An 18,344-nucleotide genomic window follows, 5' to 3' on the forward strand; every position below is an offset into this window, starting at 1 on the left:
GAGGAAGGCCAGAAGCGCCCATGTCAGAGATGAGGCTCAGAGATGAAGATTCATTGTCAGGGATGGTGAAGGCTCAGTGTCAGTGATGGAGGACTTGGTGGTGAGGATAGAGGGCTCAGTGTCTGGAATAAGAGGCCCTGTGTTAACGATGAGGGGGTTCAGTATCACAGACAGAGAAGGCTCATTTGTCAGGGGGCTCAGTTTCAGTGACAGTGGATTCAGGGTTGGGTATCAGGGATGGCAGGGCTAGGTTTCAAGGACGAGGGTGTGTCTGAGGGATGTGGGAGGGGAGGAGTTTCAATACAGAGTGAAGGAAATCCATTGTAAGGATCAGGAGGTGGGAGGGGCTCAATGTCAGTCAGGGATGGGAAAGTTCAGTGTCAAGGATGTGGGGATATATCAGGGATGGAGGATTCAGTATTGGATATGGGAAGCCCAATGTCAGGAGCCGGCATTGAGGGAATTCAGTATCAGACAGGTATGGGGTTGGCACTCAGTGTCAATTATGGGAGATTCGTTGTTGATGATTGTGGCCCAATGTGAGGGAGAGGCTCATGTCAGAGATGGGAACCTGAAGGATAGAGACTGAAGGCTGTGTCAGGGAAAGATTAGGAACTTTGGTGTCAGGGTTACAGGCTCAGTGTAATAAATAAGGGATTTCAGTGTCAGATATAGAAACTCAGCATTGAGGAGGGAGATTCAGCCTGAAGGATGATCATCAGGTTTTAGGGAAGGTCTCCCGGTCAGAAGTAAAGGTTTAGTGTTAGTAATGAAGGCCTGGCTTAGATGTGATGGAGCCTTGGTTGCTGACTTAACTTCTCTACAAGGTTTAGGGTTCCTTCAATAATAGGTTGGGTGTGTGTGTGTGTGTGTGTGTGTGTGAGAGAGAGAGAGAGAGAGAGAGAGAGAGAGAGAGAGAGAGAGAGAGAGAGAGGGAGAGAGAGAGAACCTGTTTATGAATGTGGGTATCTGTGTGATTTTGAGTGTGTGTAGGGGGGAAGTATTGTGTATCTCTGAATGAGTGTGGGTGTCAGACCTGGTACCTCAATGAGAGGGTTTGGCTTCGGGGTGCTGGTAGAAAGAGACTAAAATGAGAGTGCTTGAAGCCGTTTGTGTGTATATTGTTCTGGGTTGTCAGTGTGGATGTGAGAACTGGGTGGGTTTGTGGCACGTAAGGCACGTAAGGGAATGTCAGAGGGGTGTGTGTGTGTGTGTGTGTGTGTGTGTGTGTGTCCCTGAGCCAAAGCTCTGTGTGTGTTGGCAGAGTATGAGGATTGTGGGAAGGAAGGAAGGAAGGGGGGTGTTTGCTTCCAAAGCTAGGCAGCAGAGGTTAGGACCCAGGACCCCGAATCCCTACCCACAAGCAGCCTTGGCTTTAAGCGTCAGGGAAACGTGCGTGGCAGTTGTGTGTATGTCTAGCGGGTGGGTGTGTTTGTGTGTCTGGCCCCACCTTTAACCCTTTCCTTCCCCCAATTCTGCTCCTCATACTCCCGGCCCACCCCACGCCACCCTGGTCCCCCGGGGAGAGGAAGAGGCCAAGGCCCCTGGGCGCTGCCCCAGGCCCTCTAAGCCGGCTCCCTCGGCCGGCCTTGGCCCGCCCCACGATGGGGGGTCCCTGCAGCCTGCTAGACTGGCAGGCCTATCCGCCGGACGGCTGGCGGGCCAAAGGTTCGCTCCCTCCGCATCCTTCCCTCGGGGCCTAGCCGGAGGAGGGGCGGGGCGGGGCGGGAGGTGAGGGAGGGAGAGGTAGTGGGAGTATGGGAAGGGGAAGGGGGACTGTTGCTTAGCTAGCCCGAGCCCCTCCCGCGGCCCCTTTAAGAGCCGCCCTTTAAACCCCTTTAGCTCGGCGGAAAGGAATTGTCGCCCCTCCCCTTTCGGGGGCTGAGACCACGCAGCCCCCCCTTCTCCCTCCTGGCTGATCCCCTGCCCCAACACCTTCCATGCCTCTTAAGCTCGTGGGGTTCGGGGAGGGGGCGCCGGAGATTGCGGGGCCTGAGGAGCAGGGGGGATGGGGATGGAGGGCCGATGCAGCGGCCCGGGCACTGGGACCCTTCCCCTCCCGCCATCCCTAACGAAGTGCATGCCAATGCCCCCGGCCCATCCCCCGCGACACAGCCAGGGCTCCCGGCATAGGACCCCAGGTACCGCTGCCATCAGCACCGCCCCCTTCCCCATCCCACCCCACCAACCCCGGCCCCAGCCAGGGACTCACGTCAGCTGCCGGCTCCGGTTTGCATCGCAGCTCCCCCCTCCGCCAGCTCCCTCCCAAGACTGGCACAGTTGCCCCCACCCCCGGCACCGCGCTCCGCTCCTCGCCCTGTCGCTGCCGCCGGGTCTCTCCCCACCCCCCACCCTTCCCCCTGCCCCCTCCCTCCCTCCCTCTAGCCCCGCTCCTCCTTCTCCTCCTCCTCCTCCTCCACCACTACCACCACCACCACCGCCGCCGCCGCCTCCTCCCCGGCTGCTCCCCGTTCCTTCAGCTGGAAAGGCGCCCCGGACCCCGCCGCTGCCACCACGTGGCATGGGGCCGCCAGCCCCCGCTGCTCCCCAAACTTGGCACAGTGCCCTGTGGTCACCCCTCCCCTCCTCCTCTATCAGTTACCTGGACACACGCTTTGCTTCCCACCCAAGAGTGGAAAGCCAGCCCAAGGATGCTTTTATACCCTCAATATTTTCCAGATGCAATTAAGGGCAAGAGGAGGTGAAGTGGGGTACAGGGGCTGGAAAGTCAGGAAACTTAGGTTTTAGGTGGGTTTTTTGGATTGCCTTTGAGAAGAGAAGTAAGGTAGGACTAGGGGAGATGTAAGATCAAAATTTCACTGCTCCTGGAACAGAGGCCCTTTTTTGCTCATGCCCTGAAAGGCAGACCGCAGTAGGAGGGGTCAGACACAGCTAGAACTTCCTTAAAAGTTAAGTTGCCTAAATAGTGGGAATGGAGGTCTCGGGAAGTTGAGTGGGCCAGCAGTTGGTTTTCTGTAAAGGTCTTTATTGAGAATAGTTGGAATCCTGCCAAATCTACCGTAATCCGTGTGTGTGTGTGTGTGTGTGTGTGTGTGTACGTACACATAGTCCTAACAGAGGTAAAAGGAAGGACAAGAGTTAAACTCCAGTGTAGCTAGGAATCACTGAGAGACATGGATAATACCAGAGAACAGAAGACACATAGATGTAGAATAAGAATGTGCTCTTGGCATTGGGGGTTGGGGGCAGGGAATTGAGGAGAGGGAGAATAACTGCTAATGGAGAGGTAGTGGGAGCCCTGCCTCAATCCAGGGCTCCCTCCTCAGAAGTGGGAACCGATTTTGGAGCTGACACATACACAAGTATGGCATGAGTATATACAGTTTCCCCCTCTAAAATAAAGGGATGAATTAGACTATCTCCAGCTCTGGTATCCCATGATGCTTTGAACTGAAGCCCCAGGGAGGACTGAATTGGGAAGGGTGAAAGAGGTTTCAACTCTCATTCTTGGCTTTTACTGGGGATTTCTACAACTTTCAGGAAGTAAAGCTGGGGACCAAAAGAGCTGCTGCCCTTAATTTGTTCTCTGAGAAAATAGGACCCAGGATTGAATTTCTTCTCTCAGGAAAACCAGCAGGTGGCTTCCATTGCCTGCCCCTTTTGGCTCCTGTTCCTAAAATGAAGGTGATCATTCCAGGAGGCCGTCTCCATTCTTGCTGACAGGGGCAGCTCCTTCCTCCCTCGCTGTTACAGATAACAAAATGGAGGCCCTGGCACCAATGGCATTGGCCTCCCCTACGCTAGCACGCCTACTTATCCTTTTAGAAACAATTTGGAAATCTTATTAGGGGGAAGAGGAAGAGTTCTCCCAACCTTTCATGTTGTCATCACCCCAGTTTACGTTGTGAAACAAGGATACTGCCGCAAGATGGGACAATCTCCTCCAAGGCAGCTGGGAAAGCCAGCATACACTACTGGACTGAGCCACACCACTCCAGGCCCCTCCCCTTCCAAATGTCAAAGTCATGACAGAACACATGACAACCTTGTGGTCATCACCAGCCCTTGTGCTCTTGAGGGTACTCATGGTGACTGGCCTAAGTAAAGCAGTCTTGCTCTGAGCAGCTCCCAAAGTAAGGGCTGTAGGACAAGAGAATGAAGATGGTGGAGTCCAAAAGAGAAGAAAGGCCAAGAGTGCATGAGGTAGGGAAAGAAAAGACAAATGCCCAGCAAGAGACAGCAAGAAGGAAAAGGAGGAAAAAGAAATACAGAAAGAAAAAAAGAGTGAAGAAAAAGCAGACAGCTGGGGGAAAACAAACTGTAACTCAGATAATCTAAACAGTCCAACAAAGTTTCTTCCTCAAAAACTGCCCAGATTCTGTTTTTTTGCTTGACTCTGCATATTTGTTACAAGGTTTTGTTTTGGAGATTTTATTTGTTTGTTTGTTTTCCATGTTGGGGGAGGTGGGAAGGAGAGAAGATAGATTTTTGTTAAGTGAGGAAAATCAAACTGAATTTTTTAAAAAGCTGCCCAGAGAGAGATTTTTCTCCTACTGACTCTTGCTCTGGAGACAGACTTATCCTTCCCTGCCCTGCTCCTGCCTGAAAGCAGTAGGAGTAGGTGACATCAGCAGCTGGTAGAGAGATTGAATCAAAATAAAATCCAGATGACTTAAATAGAAACAGCCAAGCAGGAAAACTCATTAGACACATGTGGTAGTGTGGGGAGCAGGGTGCTACCTTAGCACTGCCTTCTGAGACCTTGAAGAAGAAGGTTTTGCAGCTGAACCATTTTGAGAATCCATGTGGAGCTGCAGGTCAGTCTTCTGTGAAATCTGAGGCAGAAACGATGTGTTTCTTTCAACCAAAATTTCTCAAGGGGCTAACTCTTTCTCCTAAGCAGGGCATTGTCATTTCTAGTAGAGCTTTTGCTCCTGAGGTGATTTCTTCAACTCTTAATTGGAAATGGATTGATAAAAAACCTGAAATCAACCAGTCTTGGTTCTCTCCTCCTGAACCGCTTTCTTCACAGAACCCTTCTGCAGCCCTGCTCTCTGCCCAGAAGAGTAGGTAGATGAATGATGAGAAAATGTCTGGGAGGACGGTGCTTAGCCAATAGCAGAGCATTACTCATTGCTATGGAGAAGTTGGTCATGGAGACCTAATTCTCCTTCCCTTCCCCCTACACCATGGGACAATGAGAATCTAAGATCAAGAGGAAAGAACACAGGCCCTGAAGGCAGACTGAATCTGAGCACATAGTTGGTAAAATGGAAATCAATTCAATCCAGAAAACATTTGTTATAACAAAATGAATTGAGGTCTACAATAACCTACATCCTGAACTGAAGACAGTGCAACTTGGAACTCACAGCAAATGGAAAGTTGGGTAACGTAGCAGGCTTCTTGGGCACTCAGCAAATGGCACTGCTGATGAAGGCAGCTATGTCTGGGCAGGAGTTAATTTAGAAGTGATCACTGCGGCTCCCTTTCCTCTCAGGGTGTGAGACACATGGTCCTGAGGTTCCAATTAGCTTGGAGCTTAGCAGGACTTCTGTCTCCCTGCCAGAAAGAGGAGGCAGTAAAAAGCCCAGAAAGGGTGTCCAAAATAAACATGTCCAGAAATGACAGGGTTATCGTCAAACATGTCAAATGACATGCACTGTCCCTGAATTGATTTGGGGTGTAGGTTCCAGACATGGAAGACACCTGACTTGGGGTACTTTTCAAATACAAATATTCACATGGCAGGAACCAGATCTAGTTCTGCTATCAAACAGCCCAATCTTGGGCCCCTTCAGAGGTTGTACTTTTTCTTCCACTTTCCTTCACACCTCTGTGTAGCAATGCAGTTACCTCTTCTGGCCACCCCTGCTACTTCTAAAACGAGAGTTTCTGCTCCTGGGCATCAGTTGAAGGGAATAAGACTAAATACTAGCTGGAGTGAATGGTGGGTGGGAGTAGGGGGGGTGGGATGTCTGATTGATTTCCAAAAGGATTTGGAGCTGTTTTCATGGATTTTCATCTCCCTCCAACTCCTCTGCTGAGTTAATCTTGAAATCTACTGCTTGGATATGGCACCTTATCTTATAATAGCACAAGGGATGTGTGTGTGTAATGAGTATGTGTGTGAAAAGTTTCACCCAGCACACTCTCATGTATTAGATTCCAAGTCCCTTAAAGGCATCTTATAATAGCACTAAATGTGTGTGTGTGTGTGTGTGTGAGAAAATATATTTCACCCAGCATGTTCCTATGTATTAGCCTATAAATTCCTTAATGGTGAGGGCATACCTACCCTTCAACATTCTTACCACTCTCCCTGCGAGCAGTTAGGCCTGGCTGACCATAAACTCATTTTTCTGCTTTACAGATGTCATCTCCAAGGCACTGGGAGGTTATTTTATTGACTAGTTCTTTCACTAGTCAGTGATACAGACACAGAGGCAGGTCTTGAAATTTAGGTCTCCTAAATCCCAATTCCACTGTCTCTTTAACACTCTGCCATTTGTAAGCTGCATACTGTTACAAGAGAAGCTTGAAGATGGACCTGGTCAACCAAATCCTGGCCCACACAAATGAGGGACAGCCCCTAGAGGAATAGGAGACATTAGACTTAGCTAGAGGATCAAGGATGACCTATTACCTATGTGACCTTGTGAACCTGGGTAAACCACTTAACCTGCCTGGGCCAGAGTATTAACTAAACTGAGAGGATCTAGCTAGATGACCTCTATGGTGCCTTCTAGAATACCATGATCCAACAAAGCATCAAAGTGGCACATTTAGGAGAAGTAAAAAGAAGTGCTACTTCTATATAGGGCAGCAAATTCATGCAATTTGTTACAGCAAAAACTAACATAGCCTGAGAATAGAAGCAGCTTCCAATGTTTCAAATGAATGCATGGATAATAAATCTATGGGAGAGTGTAGGGGAGCAGAGTACTAGACTGAGAATCAGACCTGAGTCCAAGTCCAAGGTCTGCCACTGACTATGAACCATGGACAATTTATTTGCCATTCAAGTACCTTCTATCATTATGCTGTGACAATGAACACAATGACTATGGAGACAACTGGGAAGACATAAACTGGTGAAAAGTGAAGCCAGAAAAGCAACAGACATGACTACAACAACATAAATGAAAATAACAAAATAACTGAAACTGAATATTGTGAAAATTTAAAAACCAAGCTTGGTCCCAAAGAGCCTGGTACGAGAAGGCACTTCCCTCGTTCCTTGCTGAGGTGGGGGACTACAGGTATGGAATTCTACAGAAGTCTAGACTTTTTCCATGTGTTTGTTAGTTTGGCTAAACTGGTTTTTTTTCTTTGTTACAAAGGAAAGCCCTCTAAGAGGGAAAGAGCGGAAGGGGAAGGACAACATTGGGAAATAGAATATAAATGGACTTTTAAAAAGAACCTACGACGTGCAAGATACCATGCTAGGTGCTGGAGATGAAAGGACAAAACAAAACAAAAAAAAAGGCTCCAATCTAAAGGATTCCCAACACAAATTACATCTGAGGTTATCTGCAACTTCACCTGTTTGGACGTAGTTGTCTCTATTATCTCCATCATGAGACAGAAGGGACTGGTTTTTCGGTTTGTTGGTGAGGGGGTTTGCTTTTTTTTGACTCTCCAGAACTCAGCACAGTACCTGGTACATAATAGGTACTTATGAAAACACTTGTTGACTTTGACAAGTAAATACAAAATATACACAAAGTAGTTCCAGGAGGGAAAATGCTAAAACTAGGGGTGGAGAAATCAGGACAGTCGGTGATGTAAGAGCTGTGTTACAGCAGAGGCAGGAAGGGAATTATACAAAGTTAGGTTGGAGTGCAATTCAAATATGAGGGATCACTTGTGCAAGAGACCAAATGCTGAGGAAGGCAGAACTGACAGACCTTAGCTGGACAGAGAATTCCTTAAAGAAAATATGAATTAAGACTGGAGAGGTAGAAGTCAGTCAGGTTGTAGAAGGCTTTTAAATGGCACAGTTGAGGAGTTCGTATATTTTAAACTAGAAACAATCGGGAGGCATGGAGAATTTTTGATTAAGTGGTCACATTGTCAGATCTGTTTTTAAGATAACCAAACAGGTAGCTGTATTCTAATGGCATCAGGAAGACCAGTCAGTGCGCATAAACAGAGCCATCCCTACGGGCCCTGCCTGCCTCTGTCTTATCTGGGACGAATCCTGTCAGTGTTACCTTTATTGGTGCTCCTCTCAGCAGGGGATCATTTTTTGCAGTGTGTAATTCCACCTGCATCTATTAACAGGAAAGTTCTAAATGTTAGCAAACACAGGGTGGAGACTAAAATGACACTCTGGGTGGGTTAGGGGGTCATCTGTGGCAGGCACAAAGAACAGGAACTAAACAAAGACTGAGAGATTCTCACCTTTTTCCAACTGAAGTTTCAAATTTGGTTTTGATTTAGAAGTCATCAGGATATAGGGCTAGAAATGTTTACTACGAACCACCGCACTGTGCTAAGCCTTTTACAATCATCTCATTTGATTCTCACAGTGATGATGGGAGGTAGATGCTATTCTTACCACCATTTTACAGATGAGGAAACTGAGGCAAACAGGATTAGTGACTTGCCCAGAGCCACACAGCTAGGAAGTGTCTAAGGCTGGGGGGTAGGGGTGGGGGTGGAGAATGAGAACCATCAGAAGACTAAAGCATCAGTAAGTCTGCTCTCTGTTCCTTATATAAGAACATTACAGAATTCAGGTCACCATTCCAACCCCCAAATAAGGAAAGGTAATGGCTTTATAGAAGTCAGAACAGAAAGGAGAAACTAAAGGGAAAGTTAACTTCCTCAATGTCCAACACCATTTGAGTTGGGATCAGAACCCGTGTCTCCCAGCCAGTCTTGGCCTCTCCCCTATGGCAGAGTTGCCCACCAAACCTAAGTATTATTGAAATTGACTGAGCTAGTCAAAAGCCACTAATACTGACCAGGTTATCCTTTAGCTTCTTCTGAAACAAAACTCCTTGCACTGGGTAGGGAATCATTTCTGCATCGATGCAGTAAAGCATCAGCAACATCTCCCCAAAACAGAATGGATTCTTACTAAGGTCTGGAGGCAAGGAGAGGCTGGCTGTTAGCATCTCCAGACTGGCTGCCAATATTATCAGTAAAGGGCATGGGTGGGGTGCCTGCCAGGATTTGCTACAAAGCCACATGCTACCCATTTTAATACTGATAATAGGCAATCATCTGACTAGCTACAATTTGACTCTCAAGGTAAATCATTAGCTTATTTTTGCTTATATGATTCAGAAATAATCTATTATTTAAAAGCCACATAAACATAATTCCTACTTCTTACACATTCAGCTTTTCCTAGATCAGGGGTTTTAACCTTTTTTTTGTATCACAGACCTGTTTGTATACCTGAGGCCTATGGACTTTCCCTGAGTTTTAAATGCACAAAACATAGTGTTATTACAAAGGTAACCAATCATACTGAAATAGTTTTCAAAATATTCACAAACCCCGAGGTGAAGCATGCCTTCCTTTCCTACCCTATTTTATCCCCAAGGAAATGCCAGCATCTGGAATAACGAGACAAAAATGAAGCAGCAAAGAATTGAAAATAAAAATAAAGCGGACTTTATTTTGAAGATAAAGATGATGGTACCAGTTCTGGTTAGTAAAGTAGGGCTCAATTATAACACGTCACTAATGCCATTGTAGGGAATGGCACACCCAGGGTAGGCACCCCCAGTGAGATTACAGAAGCTGGATCCAAAGCCAAGACGCAATCAGAAGCTCAGAAAGCCTGGACTTTGGGCTCCTTTTTATGCTGGACTAACACTCGTTTGACAGAGTGACAAAAGTTAAGACAGTTGCTTGGTTCGAAGTTAAAATGCTAAGAGCTGCATAAAATGGACACTTCCAAAGAGTACACTGACACAGGTCCCCTCCCCCCAACCCCCCAGCCCCCCCCACACAAAAAAATTTGGTTCCTAGGGCAACACAATTGCCTTTGACAGCCATCACAATGGTCAATTACTTGGGATAATAGATGAAGAGCCAAGTGACAGAAATAACTGATTACAGGGTATGATGCAGCTTGCCCCACATAGGTAACCAAAGACCAGTCCCATAACTGCTTTCTTAGGTCTTATGCAATACTGTCTTTGCAAACAGGCAGTAACTACACTCTCATGCCAAGATTTGGCCATGGGGAGGCCCAGGCAGCAAATGGACAGGATGCTCTGCTGAAAATGTATTTTGCATCCTTTTCCCAAGATAGCATAATTAAAAAAATTCCAAAAGATAATGTGGAAAATTCACCAACCAAGGGTAGAGAGCAGGATTCAATACATAAACCTATAGGTGCCAAGACTAAAACCAAAACCCAATGAATTTGAGATTTCCCAATCAAGCCTCCCATCCACCCCTCCCTCCTCTCTCCATAACTGAATGGGTCTGGGAGAACTTTAACAGCAGCTTTCAGAACTGCTTCCCTGGAACAAAACATGACAAACACACGGAAGGTTTTGTTTTCACTATGGTTCTCAGTGTACTTTATTCTCTTGCTGTCTACAGCTGAGCAGCCCACACAGGGGACAGAAATGGGTAGCACTGGGGAATGATCAGATTTCTCTTCCCATTCCCCCCTGCTCCCCCACATCTTAAGCCCTATCCCACCCTCCCCTAATTTTCAGGAATGGTTTGTAAGTAACATCACCCCCTCTAATTAAAAAAAAAAAAGGCATTAAGAGCCAGGACTCTTTCTAATCAGGGTTCAGGAGATCGTAAGCTCTTTTCACATATGGAGCTTCTCTCCTTCAAACACCTGGATTTATTTTGTTTTGCACACTGGTTCATAGATCGGCACTTTTGACTCTGAACCTGGCACCAAAAAGGCACAATATCTGATACCCTGTACAAGAGCTATTAGAAATGCTGCAGTGCAGATGGGCAAAATTTAGCCAATCCCTCTCACGGATGAAAAAAATTAGGCTGGTGGAATAACGGATGTCAAGGGAAAAGAATAGAAATTAAGACCCCTTCCTCGTAAGCTGTAGGGAAGAAGGTATAGAAGGGAAGAGGAATCCTGTTTTCACCTCCCAAACCCAAAAAACCATCTTTCATTATTTCAAAGCAGCACATTAAAGATGCTGGTAAAAAACCACAACTGCTTAACAAATAAAGGGAATCAAGTTCCCTATATGCCTTCTAATTGCTGATGCAAAAATGGAAAATTAGGGTTGCTCCTTTCCCGACTAAAAAATAGTCTTGATTTATGAAGATGGTATGATGCATCATACCTTTAAAGAAAATTCCAAGCGGCTAATTAGGGAAGCAGCAACATCCCCAATTGGTCAGATTAACTGTCCATTGGGCTTCTGAATCTTTTTTTGTTGTTGTTGATTTACGTTTTTAAATTAAAAAGCTCAGTGAATGGGATCTCTTTCAATTGGAAAAGACCAAATATACAAAAAGTAAATTTTAGGGAATGTTCGACACTTTTATTAATCTTCAACTGCAGTGGAAAAATATAACCTTTTACAAGTGCCATTTTCATCATGAGAGCTTGTCAGTATGTCTATATATAATATATATATTTATATAAATTCTTTTTTTCCTTTTTTGTTTTGTCGGTTGGTTTCTGAAGTGCAGCAAGAGACCATTACCACATGGGAGTCAATCAAATAAAGAACAGAAGGCCAAGCAGTTTCCAAATGGTTATTTTATCAGATTTTGTTTGAACATTAAATTTATCCTCATTTTGCAATCCAAAATAGTTACCTGAAGTTTGTTATGGGTTTTTGTCTTGTGTTTATATTTTTATTGTTTTTTTTTTCTTTTTTTACTCTTTGGCACAATTTTTGGGGCGTTCAGACTGTCACAGTACAAGTCAGGAGAGAGCTTTCCCTTTGTGCTGCCAATTCTGAGCATTTAAATTTTGGTTTGGGTTGTGGGTTTATCTTTAAAGTATGTTTCTGACAATCTCATTTTTCCTATATCCTCTAAACCAGTTGTCTTTCCCCCTCCCCACCCCCCACTCCCCCCCTTCTACATTCACAGTTGAACCATATTAGGAAAGGCGCCTTGATGAAAAGAGATCATGAAAAGCGTCACTTGGGATGGGAACTGAACGTGTCAGTGTTTTCCCTAAAAATTAAAAATAAAAAAAGACCCTAAAGAGCGGCTTTCCTCTTTTTTTTTCTTTTTACATCTCTTGTGCTGCATCAGTAGACAGAACTTCGGTTAGTTTTATGAAATGTAACATCTAACCCCTTTTTTTTTTCTGGGAAAAAGATAAACTGCAATGACTTGAAGTTGAGAATGTGGATACCGCCTCATTCACACACACTCACTCTTAGACTGAAAAAATCCCTCACCCTCCTTTTAGCCCGCACGCGTACAGTACCGTGTGGCAAAGGTACACCGAAGGTGGGCTCGAGACCCAGGCTCCATCTCTCTCATCAGTAGCAAAGGCCAGGCCTTTAACAACAAAGCACCACAGCTGAACCCAGTCCCTTTTCTCCCACACTAGTCATTCCGCTCAGCACTGGCCGAAAGACAGAAAAGCTAGTTCTAGCCTCTCTTGGGAAGAGATAGCTCTCTCTCGCTCTCTTTTTTAAAGCACATAAATCCCGTCACTTTTCTCTTTTCCAAGATGGCCGATGTTATGGTTTTCTACGGAAGTCAGTGCTTAGCTCACTGACAGCGCTGCTGTTGGCTGCTGCTGCTGCCGTGGCAGGATTTTCAATGTGGTGTGTTTTCAAGCCTCACTCACTCATCCTCTCATTCCCAAACATTCAGCATCCGTGCACACTCCTCACTTCCGGGTTTTTCAAAAGATTGGAGATTTCCAGTGGGGGTCTCGGGTGTCATCCCAATGGTAACAGATCTGAAAATAAAGGAAAAGAATCAACACACACAGCCCTCTCCTAAACTAAATGTAGCACACTCATGATATGCAATTAGCAGAAATTCAGTCCTCTCCAATCCCAAAAGATTCTTTTAACTTGGTGTTGCTATAAGCTAGACTAATAACTATTATTTGGCAGCTAGTTCTCTCTTTCACTTCTGCTTATTCTACCCTTTTGTCCAATTCATTAAAAACTACACTAAAGGACAGGTGGGGAAAATACAAGATAAAACTCACATCAAACTAGCTAATTTTGCTGAGGGTGAAAAGTATTGGTGAATAATTCTTGAGTGGTTGGAAAGAGATTTAAATTACTATTCAAAGTAGGTAGGGGTAGCCAATTTCCCCGGCTCCAAGTTCCAATATCAAGGCTAATAATAAAGTCCTAGGGGTGTCAAAAAGGGAGCACGGTCTATAAGAGAACAATGTTTGTCAACACAATCAACTGTTACATCAGGCGTCTTCTTTAAGCTTTTCATTGTTGTTTTGGGAAGGCTAGTACTACTGAGGAGGTAGAGGAGGGAGATGGAGGTCCTGGGAAGTGGTTGCAGTATAAAAGACAAAACTTTTTTAAAAAACCATCTTTTTCAAGTTGAGTGACATTCAGAGACTAGACTATTTTGGAATGGTAGAAGGCCATAAACACTGGCTTCAAAGAGCCCCCAGTGGGCAGCATCAGGACAGCCTATATCTGACCCTGAAGGAAGTTTGAAATCTACACAATTTTCCATTTGTCTAAGCCGTATCCTGTCCGTTATCACTAAAGATCATCAAGGATTTAGCTAGTTTCACAGTAGTTCAAGGATAAAAACACAGGTAGGGAAACGTCCAAAAACCAAAAAGCCATTATTTTAAAACAGAGCTCTTGTCATCGAAGTCAAGAAGTACCAAGGGGCCATGCATGGTGCAGAGTAAACGGAGATCTTACCAAGCCTGGTTCTTCAGTTTCCTCAGCTCTTTTGTTGCCCAGGTAGCAAGGGTTTTTGTTTTGTTCGTCTTGGATCTCCGGCCTTCAGTTAACAGTTCATGGATCAGGGGTCTGGCCTCTACTAATTTCAGTACATCCTTCCCAAAAGCTGTACATAAGTCTCTAAGCAGAACAAACACAAAAGAGAAAACAAGAACTAGGTTGCATTATTTCCTTTAAGAAACCAAACATGGAGCTCTTCAATTCATGTTCGCTATGTCTCTATATAAGAGGAGAACTAGGACTTAATACTAGAGCCATGAATCTGGTCTTCCCTTGAAAACTTCACTTAACAAGATTCAGTGGTGGATGGAGAAATAAGGTCTAAATATTTTTGTACCCTCATAAAACTACAACCCTTGAATTAATCCAAAGATATATACAGAAATAACCCATAACCCTACACCATCCTAGGTTTTACAACATAAACCCTCCACAAATACTTACCTTCTGGCCAGCTTCTGAGAAGCTCTAAAAAAATGACTTAATTAAGCCAAAAGGCAAAACTTACCCTATCAGTCCAGCAGCACACGCTACAACTACATCTGTGTGATCCTCATCTCCAGCAATGTGATCAATGAAGGAAAGAATAAATTCTACTCGGGGCTGCACCAGCATCACATCCGCTATTGGGGGGAAGGGGGGAGAAAAAGAGTTTTGCTGGATTTTTTCTCATTTAGGACAAGCTCAATGTTCCTTTCCACACTTCTAAGTGTATTATAATAACCCTCTCCAAGCAAGGAAGTGAAAGGAGGCTACTTGCCAACCAGGGCTTGATAGGATGAACTAACATACTGAGATATGCTTACATACAATGTACATTTCCCAAAACAAGAGGATTTGTATATTTCAGATATTCCTCTTCTAACAGGAGGATGCACAAAAAAGCAACACAAATCTCTTATAGCTCAAAGTCAGGAATGCTTTCCAGGTGATGTTCAATAAAAAAGCAGCCCGGCACAAAATTCTTCCTGTTGGGTCAGAGGGGTTTGTCCCAGACATAAGAAACAAGAGTATATCCTGGCCAGTGAGGTTCCCCTTCTTCACAACCCATAATGTTGGGGCTTAACTGCTACCCTTCCCTTCACGACTGAAGCAGTGCTTGACTCCTGCCAAAATCCCAGCATTTCCTACATCAAAATGCTCTACAGTTGTCTTCAGAACAGTTTTTTCACAATAACATCCATGATGACAACTCATTCTGAGACAAAGGGTGAGAGGCAGACATAGGAAGGAGAGGAATGAAAAAAAACCCCAAAGTTCCCTTTCCCTACTTCCCCTAAAGCTTTCCTTTTCATCAGGATATGGACATGGCACAGGGAAAGCTCCAAAAACGAAAATTCTAAGCAGATCCTTTTTGTCCCAACTGTAGACATTGGCCAGCAAACCAAGTAAATGATAATGTATACTCAACGGTGCACATTCTCCTGGTCTCCCTTTAATCCCTGGATGATTCCAGTGTAGGCTTCCAAGCACCCTTCCCTCAGCTCATTCAGATAATCCACCATGTCGTAGTCCGACTACAGGAGACAAACAACAGACATCCCCAGGCAGGTCACCTCTTCTGATATATCCAAAGCACCCTCTCCCCACCCCTACCTTGGAGACACAACTAGCCTATGACTGATTACCTTGTCAACTTGGGCTTGGGAGGCCTGCTGGAGAGTATTCAATACCACCTCAAGGTACTTCTTAAACTCTCCCCCAATCGCAAGGGCAATATCACCAAATACTGACAGAATCTGTGGCTTGACAGACCTGTGGACATTTTCATTCTGATGAATAAGAAAGAAAAAAATTAATAAAAGTCAGAATATATAAATCTAGCTGAGAAGCTGAGAAAAGGTTTCAATGTATCTAAGTTGTTATTTACATTTTCAAAAACTCCTATTCTGAAGAACCAAAGCTTATAACTTAACGCCAATTTTCAATACCTAGACTAAGTTTGGTGAGTCTGTTTGTGAAATTTTATACTTGTTGTTTCTTTACATGTCCCCAATGCAGCCAATGATTTTTGGAGATTTTTTGCTTCTGAAATACTGTCAAAGGCACCATCATCCTTCTAGTCACTCAGTTCAAAATCTTAGTCATCCTCAATTCCTCACTTTCCCTCATTTCCACTATGCAATCAGTTGTCAAATTTTGTCATGTTACCCCCACAACTTCATTCTCTTCTCTCCAATCCATCCTCCAAAGTGACTACATCATTCCCTTCCAAGGGTTCCATATTAGCCCTGGAATCAAATACAAATCCCTTCATTTAGCATTTAAAGCCTTTCATAGCCTACTCCCCAATTTACCGTTCCAAGTTTATACACACATTCTTTCAATTCACACACTCATGATCCAGCCAAACTGGCCATCTTATTCTTCCCACAAAATATTCCATCTCATGGTTGCATAACTTTTCATCAGCAGTCTGTACTATCGCCAGCCTAGCCCTCACCCCTACCCCCAATCCTGGAATGGAGTTGCTGCCTCACCTCTGCCTCCTAGATAGAATTCCTAGTTTCCTTAAAAGGTCAACTCTAGCACCAAGTTGTAAATAAGCACCTTCTTGACAGTGCCCTTTCCCCAAATTAGTCTGCATGTATTTTGCACACACTTGTGTACCTGTAAGCTCCTTGAGGTAGGGCCTACTTCATTTATGTCTGTGCCTAACACACAGTAGGCAATTAATAACGCTTATTGATAGACTGTTAATACTTACTCCCAAGTTCTCCAATAGCAGCTGCATCACCTCATCACAGAAAGGTAAAATGTTGGACTGTAGGGCTCGGCACAAGTCTCCCACCAGGCCCACAGCTGCCAAACAAACCTACAAAGGAAGACACGAAAATAACTGGACCTGCATAGGAGACTGCTTATTGAACTGAAAACTCCTGTTGCTTTATTATCAAATGCTCTCAGAATCCAATCAAGAAATTATTCTCCTTAGAAAGATACATGTCTTTGAAACTAAAGTGGTACGAAGAAATACAAACAGGGACTATGGGAGATGGAAGATGTCACCAAGAAAGGAAATCTCCAATTCACCAAGCATTGTATGAACTAAACAAAAGTTGTTCTGAGAAGATGACAAGTCCAACACTTCTAGGGGTGCTGTCATACCAGGACATGGAAGTACTAATCTTGGCTTAATGGAAGAACAATAACAATTAAAGATACAGGGAATAACCTGAAAATATAATTGAGTCCAATTATTTTGCTACTGTGGTTTGGGGGTAGGGAGAAGGAAGTGATAATTTGAACCTAGTGCATTCCAACTTCCACCAGGCACACAAAAGTTCAATGTATAATATATTATGTTGATATCAAGAGGTATGTCCCACCTGGTACTCAGCATAATTCTTCAAACCAATGCCCAAGAAGGGTTTAAAGGCATCCATGTATTTCAGGAATTCACCACCCAACACTGCACAAAGACAAAATCTGTTAGCTTATACCAGTACTAAGAAGAAAGCTTTATGCACAGAGGTAAGTATTTGGATTCCTCTCAGGTCAAGTTTTAAAAAATGTATTATAGTACAGTATACAGATTGTTGCAAATTAAAATGGGTTAATTAATAGAACTTAAACAGAAAGACATTAACAAGCTGTTTTAAGAGGAAAAGTCAAATTCCTACAACTGCCAGAGGGGAATTTTGGGATTCTGTTCAAATGCCCTGAAGACCCCAGTTCTCCACAGTAGAGTTTCTTACTCTGGACTGGACAAGAAAGTGGCAGGGCCCTCAGGAAACGTCACGGTTAATTTTTGGACTGGCTGAGCCAGCAATTCTGCCTCTTGTCCACATCCTCACCTAGGGCCCTCTAGAGACCAGCTTCTGAACAGGGTCCTCAGGCAATCCCCCAAGGTTTTGAAACAAATTATATCCAGAAGAGTAACACTGGCCTTCACCTTCCAAAAAGCTACTCTTAGTATCCAAAATGAAACTCTCTCTTTCAGGGTTATCACATGTTCTCAGGACATTCTAGCATATTATTTCTTTATGCCAGAAATAGATCTGGTCCTCCAGAGGATGATCCCTCAGGGTGATAATGGCCTTAGAAATAGAAGATCCCCAGTAAGGCTCATTAAAAGCTGTCCCCAAAACTATTCTTTGTTTCTTAAATGTTCTTTAACAGAGGTCTTAATAATCTTTCATGTTTGAATTCAGACATGAAGTAATCAGAAAAGTAATTCATTTCTAGAACTAACTCCAAGGTTCAGCTCCATGCCAACTACTATGTGCCACCTCAATTCTACAACACAACCGTGACAACAGTAAGAGCTAGAGAAGAATATTTCCTTCTTTTACCCTAGATCCTTTTTCTACACCTCCCCAGTCTGCCCACTGCCACTGGCACATTTTAGGATGATAGGAGCCAAACCTTCATGAAGACTTTGAGGAAAAAAGTACCTGGTTATTAAGAGTACTATGCTAACTTGATGCAAGCTGCCAGTGCCATCTGATACCTTAATCTCAAATTAGTTTCTTGATTGACTCCCAGAAGTATAGTTGTAAAATT

The 18,344-nt window shown here is 44.3% G+C and overlaps 1 protein-coding gene and 1 long non-coding RNA gene across 2 annotated transcripts in view; one reads left to right on the forward strand and one right to left on the reverse strand.

Moving 5' to 3' along the window:
* Nucleotides 1-372: 372 nt before the first annotated feature.
* Nucleotides 373-11,912, forward strand: LOC144457746 (uncharacterized). Its single transcript, XR_013487206.1, has 3 exons — nucleotides 373-478; nucleotides 6,335-7,223; nucleotides 7,305-11,912. It is a non-coding gene; the product is annotated as an uncharacterized LOC144457746 (long non-coding RNA).
* Nucleotides 9,569-18,344, reverse strand: part of KPNB1 (karyopherin subunit beta 1) — a 31,348-nt gene continuing 22,572 nt past the window's right edge. The window contains exons 16-22 of the mRNA XM_020997411.2: nucleotides 17,168-17,250; nucleotides 16,546-16,653; nucleotides 15,467-15,610; nucleotides 15,250-15,355; nucleotides 14,347-14,461; nucleotides 13,797-13,958; nucleotides 9,569-12,847 (exon numbers count right to left, since the gene is read on the reverse strand). Coding sequence (XP_020853070.1) covers nucleotide 12,847; nucleotides 13,797-13,958; nucleotides 14,347-14,461; nucleotides 15,250-15,355; nucleotides 15,467-15,610; nucleotides 16,546-16,653; nucleotides 17,168-17,250 — 719 coding nt within the window. The 3' untranslated portion in view covers nucleotides 9,569-12,846. The remainder of the gene's footprint in view (nucleotides 12,848-13,796; nucleotides 13,959-14,346; nucleotides 14,462-15,249; nucleotides 15,356-15,466; nucleotides 15,611-16,545; nucleotides 16,654-17,167; nucleotides 17,251-18,344) is intronic.

This window comes from Phascolarctos cinereus, unplaced genomic scaffold (genome assembly GCF_003287225.1).
Source record: "Phascolarctos cinereus isolate Bilbo 61053 unplaced genomic scaffold, phaCin_HiC Scaffold_5;HRSCAF=322, whole genome shotgun sequence".
In the NCBI taxonomy this organism is placed as follows: domain Eukaryota; kingdom Metazoa; phylum Chordata; class Mammalia; order Diprotodontia; family Phascolarctidae; genus Phascolarctos; species Phascolarctos cinereus.